Below are 12,693 nucleotides of genomic sequence, written 5' to 3'. Positions count from 1 at the left end.
ATAAATAAATAAAGACATGAGAATAAATGGGGCAAGCAGAGAAGTAAAATCAGACAGGTCAGTTAGGAGGAAATTGTAGCAATCCAGGCAAGAGGTAGCCACAGCCAGGACTGGGATGGAAACAGGAGGTACTGAGAAGTACTCAGATTTTGGAAGTATTTTGAAGGTGAAGCCAAGATTTGCTGATAGAATGGATGGTGAGGGGTGGGGTGTAAAAGAGAGGAGTCCAGGATGACTCTGAGGTTTCTGGGCCCTGCGGCTGGAAGAAGGGAGGCGCCGTTACTGGGTGTGACAGCCAAGAAGTGCAGGGTGGGGGCAGTCAGGAGCCAGGGGCTGGACATGCTAAGTGGAGATGCCAGGCGGCCGGCTGGAAATGAGTCTGCAGCTCAGATAAGAGTCAGGAGACATAACTGAGCATCACCCGCAGACAGAGGGCTCCCGGAGGTGTGGGACTGGATCGCCAAAGGAGTGAGCACAGAGTGAGGCTCAAGGTCTGAGCCCCGGGCTGCTCCATCGAGAGAGCTGAGGCAGGTGAGGAGGACACAGGAAAGGGACTAGAAGAGCAGCCGTCGAGGGAGGAGGAACAGCAGCAGAGCATGGTGTCCTGGAAGCTAAGTGTCTCCAGGAGAGGGGAAGGACAAGCTGTGTCGATGTGGGCAAGATGACAACTGGGAATTAGCCACAGTGAAAGCAACATGGAGGTTGTTGGCGGCCAGACTGGCACGGGTGCCAGATAGAATGATGCCATGGGATCAGGGGCAGTGGGCGTGAACAATTCCTTCGAAAAGGAATGAGAGCTTGGAAGTGGTTAGGATGGGAGAAGTAGCAGAACGCCATATGCCAACGGGAAGGGTCCAGTAGAAAATTAAAAGCTGGTGATGTGGGAGAGCCAGGGCATCGCTGGAGCAATGTGAGGATGTGGGAAGGGCTGGGAACTGGTGCACAAGTGAAGTTGGCCTTGGACCAGAGCTGGATACTGACCCACGACAGCAGGAGGGAGGCAGGTGCGCTGGTGGAGCTCGTGGGCGCATCCTCCCATGGCTTCTATTTCTCAGCCTCAGAGGGAACAAGGTCGCAAGGTGACTGGGCAATGCTGGTGGTGGTGGGCAGCTGTGGGATGTTCGAGGACAGGAAAAGAGGCAGGAATAGAAATCTAGAGGAGTGATGCAGTGAATGGATGATGGGAATGTGGAGGACTGCTGGGCAGCACTAAGGGTCCACTGAGGTTCATGGTCTTGAATTGACAGCAAGAGCAGCCGGCCTCACTGGGCGTTGCCCGCAGCTGTACTCATCCACGTGGCATCAGGGGTGGCAGAGGCGCCCTGCTTGACCTAACCAGGCCACAGGTTTTCCCAAGTGAGTCTGAGAATAAGACGGTCAGAACCGTGTATGAGAGAGTAGTTTTAATGATTGGCCGGGTAAGGAGAGAAAGGAGACGTGAGATGGGCAAGGGATGGTGACAGGTGCCAGAGGTCCAGGAGGTAGAATTGTCGAGTACCACAGGCTGTGAGCTGACAGATAGGAAAATGAGCTGTGTGACACTGAGACTGAGAAGGAATTGGTTATGGGTAGTGAGAAGGTCTAGGGCATGACCGTGGCGTGAGCAGGGGAGTGTGTCAAGGAACGGAGAGGCTGGAGTGTCCTTCGTGGAAATCAGTAAGAATGAAGACTGGAACAGCACTGGTGTGACAGTGAGGTAGAAACTGAACTCTCCCGGGAAGGAGGGGAGTGACCTGGCAGCAGGCAGGGGTGGGGGGTAGTTGGTGCTTGTACCAAAGATGGGGAGCGGGATGTCTAGGCTGACACTTTGGGTCCAAGATGGAGACTTCAGCAGGGAGGAAGGAAGAAGAGTCTGGAAGTTGCAAAGAGGAGCAACGAAGATGTGTCTCCCATCCCCTGGCCTGGGAGGGTGGTAAGGGAAGTCCTCTCCTGGGGAGTCTCTGGTTTCCGGTCCCAGTGGGCAGGTGAGGCGCTGCAGGGGCGCTGCAGGAGCTGGGGCTGTTTCTGGGCGTCGTGGGCTCTGTGGCACTGAATCCCAGCCCAACTCTCACTAGCCACCTCGAGCAAGCTACTTATGGTCTCCCTGCCTCGTCTGCTCATCTGTAAAAAGGGTGTGATGTTAGTAACTAGTACCCACTTCACAGTACTGTCAAGAGGGATAGGTGGTTAAGATTCGTCAGTCATGGAGAGCAATACCTGGAACACAGACGTATTCCATAGGCACTCATCCAGTGAAAAGTGGACGCAGGGCTCCAGGGGGCACAAGGGAATGCTGGCTGAAGTTGGGGAGGCTGGGGGGATGGGGATGGAGAAGGGAATAAAGGTGAAGGGCTTGTGTGCAGGACACAGGAGGTGGCCTGGGGGTCTGGGCTCCCCTGTGCTAACTCAGAAATAGAAAAACACCAGCACTCACCTGTTACTAGCCGGATTAGCATCTAATGGGAACAGGGAGCCTCCTGCCTGTCTTTTTCTGCTCCCCTCTCTGCCTTAGGCTGCCCATGATTTTGTGACCCCAGGTCACTGCTTAACTCATTGACACAAGCATGCTTAGCTAAATGTAAACGTAAAATGGCTTACACTGAACAGAGTACCTTTAAACTATAAGCGTTCTGCCAGAGAGCCAGAGTAGCCCAAGTGGCGAGTCGCGTTTCTCTTGGCATCTCTCTGGCCGCTGCGGCAGGAAGCTGCAGTTCTGCTCGTGGCCACCGGGAGGAGCCCGCGCCGAGGAAGCTGCGGGGAAAGGGCAGGGAGGCGCAGGCGCGATCTGAAGGCCTTGGGGAGCCGGTCCTTACCTGAGCCAGTTCTCCAGGGAGGGGCCGAGGCGGGCCTGGGGGCGCCGCTCCGCGCCGCGGCCGCTGCAAAAGAACAAAGGCAGTGGAGAGACCACAAGACCTAGGGTCCCAGGCCGTGTTCAGGGCCGCGTCATCTCTCAGGGCGCCTTTCCTGGTCTTTATGCTCAGGATACTCAGCCTTCATCACATGCGTGTTTTGCAAATAGTTTTCCTCAGGCTGTTGCTTCTCTTTTCGTTTTTTTCATGGTACCTTTGAAGCATCACAGTTTTGGATTTTGACAAAGGCCAATTTAATAAATTTTCTTTTATGTACCTGGCTTTTGGTATAGTATCTACGAAATCTTTGCCTACCCCAAAGTCTCACAGATTTTCTCTCCTACGTTTTCTTCTTAAAAATCCTATCATTTTAGCTGTGACACTAAAGTCTAGGATGCACTTTGAGTTAAAGCTGGCATAGGAGGCGGGGTAAGGGTTTAAGTCCATCTCTCAGCATGTGGCTATCCAGCCGCCCAGTACCCTTTGTTGGATTCTCATCTTTAAACGGAGGAGAAGAGCTGGGAAGCCCGGTCAGGGCTGTCTGGGGGGACTGGAGCCAGGCCAGGAATGTGAAAGCACTTGGCGACCTGCAGCACAGCCACAGGGACGTGTGACTTACCGGACTTACTGGTTAATACAGTGCGTGATGAGGGAAGGGGGCGGTCCTGGGCTGGGAAAAGCTCGGGCTTCCATCTGGCTCTAGGGAGGTTTGAGTCCTGGATGCTGCTCTTTTCCACTCAGTTCCCACACACTCCTTCTCTCTCTTTCCAAAAGCACCCCCCTTTCCTCCCTCCTCCTTCCTTCCTTCCACAAAGAAGGGCTGAGTCCCTACCAGGTGCCAGGTATCCCGCCAGGTTCTGGGGGCCTGGCAGACCTGGTTCCCTTCCATATGAGGCTCCCAGACACATTGGGGAGACACGTAGGCATGCCGGGCCTATGCCACCACACACTCCAGCACACTTTGATACCCCAGGGAAAGGGGGCCACGGGGTGGGTCCACCTCAAGTGGTCAGAGAAGGCTTCTCCAGGTGAGAGGTGAGGAGGTGGAATCGGGACAATGTGGCGGGAAGCATGGACAGGGGAACCATGTTGACCAAGACCTAGAGAGTGGACAGAGCATGGTGTTTCGGGAACATGAAAATGAAGAGTCATGGCTAGAATGCAAGGTGGATTGCTGATTCGGGCTTTTGTTCACTCATGTATTCATTCGACAAGAATTCGTGGCATAGCTACTCTTGCCAGGTCCTCTTCAGGGGGTTCCCAGCCTTTGGGATTTGGGGAGAAGATTGCTGTTAGGAGAGGTGTGGCCCAGGCGGCCATTCTGCCCGGGAGGGTCTCCAGAAACAAGGTGCAAGCCTCGAAGCTTGGAGGGGTGTAACCCATCGGCAGGGCCGGGCAGGTGCAGCTTCCCGGAAGGTGAGGCAGGTGAGGGAAGTGGATGAGGGAAGGAGGTGGGGAAGGACAAGAGAGAAGAGAGCCTTGCCCCCACCTTGGCCCCCTCTCCGGTGTCCTCAGTGGCAGGTAGAGGTGGGATGAGGAAGGCCATTGTGGAAACCCAAAGCATTGCCCCGCCTTTTGTCCTCACCCCTAAACTGCGCCAGGACCTTCCTTTCTGGACAGCTTTCCTCCTTCCGTCTTTCTAGCTCTTGGGTGTGAAGAACAGGGGGTAGAGAGCTTTCTGGAGAACAAAGTATCCGCACTGGAAAGAACGAAACTTGGAATCTGGGGGATATAAAGGACCACAGAGCGGGGGCACCTGCCTGGCTGGGGCAGGGGGCAGCAGGGGAGTCCTCTTAGGGCATGAATTTCACAGCAGAGCACAGGGCGGCCATCAGGGCAGTGGGAAGGAGTGGGCTGTCTGCAGCCAGACTATCTGTGCTGAAATCCCAGGTCTACCCTTGCTAGCTGTGTGACCGAGGACAGCGCCCTCACCTCTCTGAGCCTCAGTTTCCACCTCTGGACAGTGGGGGTAATAGAAGCACGGCCTCACAAGGTTACTGTGAACACGAAATAAGTGAATTCGCACAAAACCCTTTGCAGAGCGCTTGAGAAAGCGGGCTCACTGCTAGTCAGTACTGGCGTCATTGGCACTAGCTTATCTGTGACAACAGCGGTGAGGGGCCCAGACTAGCCCATTCCTGGTTTCCGTCCACCTACTCTGTTCTGGAACAGGCCAGGGGAGAGATCTGGACTACGGGAAGGACTGTCCAGTACCCCATAAACTGCAGCCCGTAGGTGTTTGTTGCATCTGTTCTTCCTGTGCAGGAGAGACAAATGTCAGCCTTGCTTTTTGGGCCAACGAGGGGCAGGGAGAGACAGTGGCGATGCTGGCTGGTGAGTCAGGACTCTCGGCCCCCTCCTCAGCAGCACGTCTTATCTGACAGGGAAGTGTTTTGCCTTCCTCCCTTCCCATTCCCCCCCCAGCCCGGCCTCCAGTGGCAGAAGCTGGAGACTTAGCAGTCCCAGGCCTGGACAAGGTTTACTTTGGCAAGTGGGCAAAAAGCTTGGACAAGGACGAGCTCTGTCTTTATTAGTCCCCTGGCCCATCGCTCACCCCCTTCCTTCCAGACCTGGCCTGGTTTCAGCTACTGCTGTCCTAAGTAGCCAGGCCAGCACTTTGCTCCCCTCTCCTCAGGTTAAGGCCAAGTCTTCTGCCTGAGGTGAGGAGCCCAAATCCCCCAAATCCCAGAGCCAGGGCGGTCCAGGAAGCCCTGAGGATTAGGGGGGAGGGAGGAGAGCAATCGTATTAATAGTGAACATTTATTGAGCACTTATTATAGGAGAAATTCTTCCCATTTAAGTATAGCTCATTTAATTCTCACAAGTACCACAGAGTACTAAAATCATCCTTAGATGCAAGAGAATATTAAGGCCCAGACAGGTTCAGTAATGTGGTTAAGGTCACGGTGTTAGCAAGCGGCGCAGCTGGCCCTTGAACCTGAGCAGTTTGTAACCCCCTGCTCTCTACCTCCTGGACCCTCTGGACCTCTGCTGGGATAGCAGTGCCAGGCAGGGAGCAGAGGAAAGGGGGTGACCTCGCTCAAGCCCTAGTCCAGGGATGGAACCTTGCTCAGCCTTTCAGGGTCATGCAGTGGAAAGTGCCATGGACAGAGGGAGCCCCCGAGAGTTGGGCTCCAGGTCACCTGTGCCTTCTCTTCTCTGGACCCCCTGCCTGTAAGATGAGGGGTTTCTGTCGGAATTCTCCGAGGGCCAGACTGGACCAAGGTTTCCAGCTGTCTCCGAGACACAGCCTGCAGCCCCCAGCCTGTACGTCCCGGCACTGCCCAAAGCCATCATCCCTGTGGGTTCTCAGGAACTGATCCAGAGGGCCTGCAACTTGGTGGTACAAGCAAATCACTGTAGGCCAAAGCCATGTCCTAAGGAAAGAAGCTGCATGGGGAGGCCACCCCGCCTCGTCCTCTAACCCTGTCCCCCCTAGAGGGCACAAAGCCATAGCACCTGCTCCCCCCCCCCAATCTGGCCTTCTCACTGTCTTCAATTATTCATCACCTCCCACCCCTTCTTCTCTGGGCCTTTCCTCATGTCCCTTCCATGCCCTCTGCGCTCAGATCTGCACCCCCCTTTCCACGGTCAGCTTGGCAGCTGGTTCACTGGGGGCCCAGAGGAGGAGGAGGGAAGCGGGGTCACTGCAGTGAGGGTTCTGGGGAATGTCCCTCCCCAGCCGCCACATCCCTCTGAACCGCCCTGAATCTCAGTCTCCTCATACTATCCCAGTGAAGAGGGTCTTGCCCGACGTTACACGTGAAGTCATGGTCGCCAGCAGGCTAAGAGATTTGCCTAAGTCCGGGGAAAGTGGTGGAAGGGACATCAGACCTGGGTTTTCAGCGCTCTCAGGCTTGGATTGATGATTCCGCAGCCTGGGGCTGGGGAGTGGGAAATACTAGAATCCCCGGAAAGGTGTTTCATAGACCCAGATACTCACACCCCACTCCAGACTTTAAGAATGAGAATGTCCTGTCCATTTTTAGGTCCAGCCAAGATAGAGAAACACTGGCTTGGGGTTCCCAGGCTTATCTGCATCTAGATAAGGCATTCTTGCAGGTCTAAAAGGCTTTCTGACTCCCCCTGAAAGGAAGGAGGATGAGGAGATGTGGCCATACAGGGCGGTAGCTCAGTGCCCCTTAAATACTGCCACAGCGGCAGCTCAGGACGGGGGTCCTTGCATCCTGCTATCAGGAGATCTCCCCTCGCCCTCTGCTCGATCGGAATCTGGGGAAGGTTGGTTGGAGGTCTGCGGAGGCCACACCACCCCTTCACATGAATCCTCAAACTATTGTGTTTCTCCCTGTGCCTGAGGTCACAGGCCTGGCCACTTCACGGGGCAGCATGCCTGCCGTCTGTCCCATCCCTGTGTCTCCCTGAGCTGCGCCACTTCCCCCATCCCAGGGCTGGCTGGGGCCTTTACAGCCCTGGGGTCCAGCTCAAATCCTACTTCCCAAAGTCTCACAGCCTCCATTGAGCAGCCTGGTCTGCACCTTGTCTCCACCCTCTTTATACAGCTGCCCTTTGCGATCACTGCCTGGTACTCTGTTGCTTTTCCAGCCAGTTCCCTGACAACTCCACAGGTCCCTTGATGGCAGCCCCCGTCACTGTGGTTCTCCCACAATGACCAGCATGCAGGAGTCCTCAAAGACAGACAGATGGTCCTGCCCCCAGGGCCATACTCAGGGCAGGAAATAATGTGATTTGCATAGCATGAGTCACTCATTTTGCCCCCCCCCACAACCAGCACATCTTGGGTTACCAGGTCTTGCTTCCCAAGTCACAGCATGGAGTAGAGGGAACATGTATGATTTGGGGTCAGGAAAATGGGTGTGATCTGGCTCTATTAACTGCAATTTAACCTACTGCTACTCAGTTTTCTCCTCCATAAAATGGATATAATCAGGGGCTTGGGTGGCTCAGTCCCTTAAGTGTCTACCTTCAGCTCAGGTCATGATTCCAGGGTCCTGGGATCAAGTCCTGCTTTGGGCTCCCTACTCAGTGGGGAATCTGCTTCTCCCTCTCCTTCTACCCCTCCCCCCTGCTCGGGCTTGCTCTCTTTCTCTCACTTTCTTTCTCTCAAATAATAAGTAAAATCTTAAAAAAACACTTCTAATAAAAAAATATGGACATAATCATGTCTGTTCTGCCTACCCCAGGGCGGCTATGACAGTCAAAGGAGAGAGTATGGGGAGACGCTTGTAGAAACCGTGAGCACCATAAACGTTGATTATCGCCTTTGCTATCCTTTTCCTAGGACAGTCTTCCCCCTTCAGCCACCTCTGAAGGCCCAGGATGGGGTGAGCGGGCTGGGGTTCCACCTTGCCGTCAGGTCCACCAACATAATCAGGCAGCCGGCGGCTGGGAGCGGCAGCAGGACATTCAGCGGTGCGCCCAGCACTGCACAGAGCACCGCGCTTGCCCCCGCTCTCTCTGTGGGCAGGGCCAGGGGGCGCTTGCTCAGGCCCCAGCCCCATTATAATAGCGAACATCTACTGAGAGAGTCCTACACGCCAGGCACCGCGCCAGGGTTCTTAACGCATCATCTGGCTTAACAAATCTATCAGATCACGTGTTAGGTGCGGTCGATGGCCTTCAGCATCCGTTCCACCTCGTTCTAGTGGATGTGCCTTCTACAAGCTGGAAAGTGAAACACGACATGTCCAACACTCGCTTGCAGCTGGGGCTGTGACTACGGGTCAGGTGCCATCAGTGAAATGCACCACACATAGATTTGCAAGGTGGAAAGGACGAGGAGGCATCCTCGCAGGCTCAGGCTGTGTTCTGCCGACCAGCAGTGTTGAGGAGAGGAAGGCATTCTCGGCAGCAGATCGATGCCCCGTTGCTGGCTCCTGGGGGGGGGGGGGGGGGGGCTGCAAGAGGCAATCATGCCAAACGCTGTAGGGGATCCCCGATCCCTGGCTTGCAGGTGGCGGAATGTGAACTCAGGGCTCCAGGAGTCTAGTTCTTTCTCCTGGCTCTGCTCCTTCTGACACCTGAGCTCCTGGCTCCCGGCCTGCTCCAGGAGGAGGCCCTCTTGGCCCCAGGGATCCCTCCAGTCTTAACTCCCCCGTGTCCCTGTAAGAAGCCTCAGCCCTAGCAGATGCGAGGCCCCTTGTCCCCTCAAAGGCCTTGGCTTTCTCGGCTTCCTCCATTCCTCTCCTTTGTGGAAAGGCCTTCTGATCCTGCTCTAGGAAGAATGCTCCCTCCACTGCCCGGCCCAGCTCAACTCTGCTTCCTCCAGGCAGCCTTCCTCCAGCACCCCATCCTCAGCAGCCCCTTCCTCCCTTCAAGCCCCATAGCCCTCCATCACCCTTTCCTGAGCTCTCTACCAGGGAGTGGGTGCAAGGGAGAACGAGACGTGTCTCTCCCTCAAACCTCCATCTAGAAGGGAGTGACAAAGGCCATTGCTAAGAGGCAAACAACACAGAGTATGTGAGAGGCTCTGCTTCCACAGCAGGACCCCGAGCCCCGTCTGGAGTGTCCAGCGAGCCTTCCTGGAGAAGGTGAGGCTGCGTTGTCCTGCAGGTTGTGGTGGAATCAGCTGGAAGGGCTTTATGTCACTCTTCTTAACTTGGCCAACAAGGCCTGCCTATCACTCCAGCTCCATCTTACTCAGCTCTCCCCTTCTTTCATCCCCTGGCCTCCTCCCTCCTTCCCTCAATGCCCAGAGCATGCCACCTTCTCTCTTGCCACCACAGGGCCTTTGCATGTGCTGGTCCTTCTACCTGGAGTGTTCCTCCCTCCCACTAGTTAACTCCTTCTCCCCCAGTTAATCTCAGCTCGATTTTTGCTTCCTTAGGGAAGACCTCCAGACCAGGTCAAGCCCCCACATTCCATGCCTCAGAGTATCCTGGGAGACGGACAAAGCGCGACATTTAGGTATGGATCCCTAGGGACCCCAGTCCTGTCTCTGCCATTTACAAGCTCCATGTCTTTGGGCAAGTATCTTAGTTTCCCTGTGCCTCAGTTTTCTTATCTGTAACATCCCCCTTATTGGGTGGATTATATGAACAAATTCACTCAGAACAGTGTCTACTACATAGCAATGGCTCAATCCAGTAAACTCTTATTTTCCTTGTTTGTACCTAGTATATTTGACGTTGATTGACGGGATAACATACCAAATGGCCAACTCCCCCACTGGATACAAAGCTCCGTGATGGCTACGTTTGCTTCACATTGTCTCTGCTGTGCTGCTCAGAGCTTGGTGCTTTACCAGTGTTTGTGGAAGGAAGGAATGATTGGCAGTGGGCTGGCGTGGGCCTCACCTGACTCCCGCCCCCCCCCACTCCCCGAGCTCCATCTCAGGGGCTTTCGTTGGAGGGGCGCCCACAAACCCTCTGACCTAAGTTCCCCCTCCCACAGATGAGCACAGATTGCCACTGCAAAGTATTTTCCTGGCTTCCAATATCACAGCGCGGGGCAGCCCCCCCACCCCCAGCCACCTTCATCTCCCTCTGGAATTTGGCTCAATCGGTAGATGGAGCGCACGGTGAAATCTTGGGCTGAGCGGCCAGTTCCAACTTGATTTAAAAAAAAAAAAAGTGGCGCATCTCTTTTCTGAGTGTTGTGGAGCAAACACATCCCCACCACAAGCAGGTAAAGCTGCAGGCTTCAGCTCAACCCTGAGATGTTGCCATGATTCTCGTCTCTGTGGTAACAAGTGGGACTGAGCCTTCAGCAGGCAAAGACTGGGCAAAGGCTCGTCATCATCCTCATCGTGGGGCCAGAACGTTGTTCTCTCCCCAGCCTCTTCCATGCTGGATTTCCCTGCCAGAGTCCCGAGTGGACTGAGAGCGGAGGGCCCAGGAGGGGAGAGACAGCTGGGTGGATCCCTGAACTAGCCTCAGTCAAAGTGGGAGGAAGGGGCCCGGCAGCAGGAGCACACAGGCTGGAGTGGGGGGTCATCCCCCTCAGTGCCTTCTGCTCGCCAGGATGGGCTCTGGTGGATGGTGCCACACGCTGGTGAGACAAAGAGACCCAAGGCTCTGCCACCAGGACGCTGAGCCTCAGCCCACGCGGCCCCCACCAGCTGTTGATTGGCTGACGGTAGCTGGAACCAGCCGTAACCGAACACCTGCTCTGTGCTGGCCCTGGACTAGGCAACAGGGAGGATGGATCAGCGGCAGACAGACCTGGCCTCAGTGAGCGCTGCGACAGGTGGGAGCGCCGCGGAAACAGGAAAGCAGGCCATCAGAGTAAAAGGCAACAGACGCTCTATGCAGTGAGGAAAACAAGATGCGGACGGCACACGGAAAACGCTGCTCACTTTTTGAATTTTGTACTGTGCATACCTAACTGATTCAAACAAAACAAAGCCAGACTGAGCTGAAAGGCGGCCCCATGGGAGAATCGCGGGAGGAGGGCGTGACCCGGAGAGGACGACCGGGCAGCCCTGGCCTTGGGGACTCTTCTCCCTGAAGGATCTGAGGCTTCTCGCCTGCCAGGCCTCTGTGTGTGTGTGTGTGTGTGTGTGTGTGTATGTGAACATGCATGTATGTAGCCAATGATCCCTAGGGTCTTTCTTAGCCCGAACATTCCATAGTCTGTCCTGAATTTAGCTACAGGAGTTGGCCCCAAGGAGATGCTGGCCCATGGCAGTGGGGAAGGATGAGCATCAGGCCCAGGTTGGGGCAACACCCTGTTCCGGTCTGGAGCCACTTGAGAAAGGGGAGGTCTACGGGGACGGTGTTCTCCATGGCACCTAGCCTGTCAGCCAAGGGGTCTCCAGCTCAGGGGTGTGGGGCCAGCTATGCCCTGGGGTCCTAGCCTGACAGCTTTCTTGAAGCCTTCTGCAGAGCAGAGGCCCCTGAGACTTGACCTCCTGGGAATCTGAGTCACTGGGACACATGACAGTGGTTCTCAAACTCCAGGGCATTGGTATCACTGGAGGGTCTGTTCTGCCACAGATGCTGCCCCCTTCCCTGGGTTTCTGATATGGCAGGTCTGGGCTGGGGTCCTCAAGTTTCCGGCTGAGGCCAACACCGCTGGATGGGGCCTCACTTCAAGGATCACCTCATTAGACCATAGAACAGGGGATGGGGGTTGTCTTCATCCTCCTCCCCCTCCCCCAGGCCTCAGTGTGGGCATCCTGGTCTTTTAGGACAGGCCCTGGAAAAGTCAGGCCTCGCAGGCTCGATCCTATCCTCTCAGTCTGTCTCTCCCAGCTGCCTACCTGTCCCTCATGAAATCATTCATTCAGCGAAATAACAGGCCAGACTCTAGTCCTCGCACTCAAGGTGCTTATGGTCAAAGCACTCGATTCTAGTGGGTCCACAGACCCCAATGGAGCTGTGACAGGTCTGCATAAGGGCACTCCAGAGGCCTGGCGAAGGGGTTCTGGGAGTCCAGCGGAGGGGCCCTGGACAATCCGGAAAGGATGCCTGGAGGTGGTGCCAGCCAAGGCAAAGCTGGAGGGCGGGAGTCACATGAACCGAGGGCTTACTGCCAGGTGCTGTGCCAAGAGCCCGTAAGCACGGACTCTTTCATCCTCACAACTCAAGATGGGAACTACTGTCGCTGAAGAGACTGGAGTCCAGCAGCCTCATACCTCTCCTCAGGGGCATTTGGGGCCTCCGACCTGGAGTTGGGAGTTGGGGCCACAGGGAGGCCAAGGGCACGACATTCCCGGAGGAGACCACGTGGAGAGGGAGTTGGGCTTGGACTACGTAAAGGCTTTCCCCTGAGACAGTCTGGGTCCCAGGTGGAAACATGCCACCCTTCAGGGCAGCAGAGATGGGAGGGACACCCAGCTCTGTCCCCATCTGTCTAAATAGGGCAGGAGCCAGGCTGGCTGCCTCCGGGGGAGTCGGGGAGAGACGGAGGGAGGGGCCGGGGCGCAGCTGCTCCAGCAACGGGT

The 12,693-nt window shown here is 55.7% G+C and overlaps 1 protein-coding gene across 7 annotated transcripts in view; it reads right to left on the bottom strand.

Moving 5' to 3' along the window:
* The window catches only part of TMEM63C (transmembrane protein 63C), a 69,110-nt gene that overhangs the window by 37,759 nt on the left and 18,658 nt on the right, over nt 1-12,693 (bottom strand). For 6 of the 7 annotated variants that reach the window (XM_034642792.1, XM_034642795.1, XM_034642797.1 and 3 more), the window contains exon 3: nt 2,592-2,855. In XM_034642792.1, coding sequence (XP_034498683.1) covers nt 2,592-2,660 — 69 coding nt within the window. In that variant the 5' untranslated portion in view covers nt 2,661-2,855. The remainder of the gene's footprint in view (nt 1-2,591; nt 2,856-12,693) is intronic. The other variant, XM_034642796.1, reaches the window with a different exon arrangement.

The sequence above is a fragment of the Ailuropoda melanoleuca genome, chromosome 14 (genome assembly GCF_002007445.2).
Source record: "Ailuropoda melanoleuca isolate Jingjing chromosome 14, ASM200744v2, whole genome shotgun sequence".
NCBI lineage: Eukaryota > Metazoa > Chordata > Mammalia > Carnivora > Ursidae > Ailuropoda > Ailuropoda melanoleuca.
The sequence above is the reverse complement of the archived record's forward strand: the minus strand, read 5'-3'. Positions and strand labels throughout refer to the sequence as shown.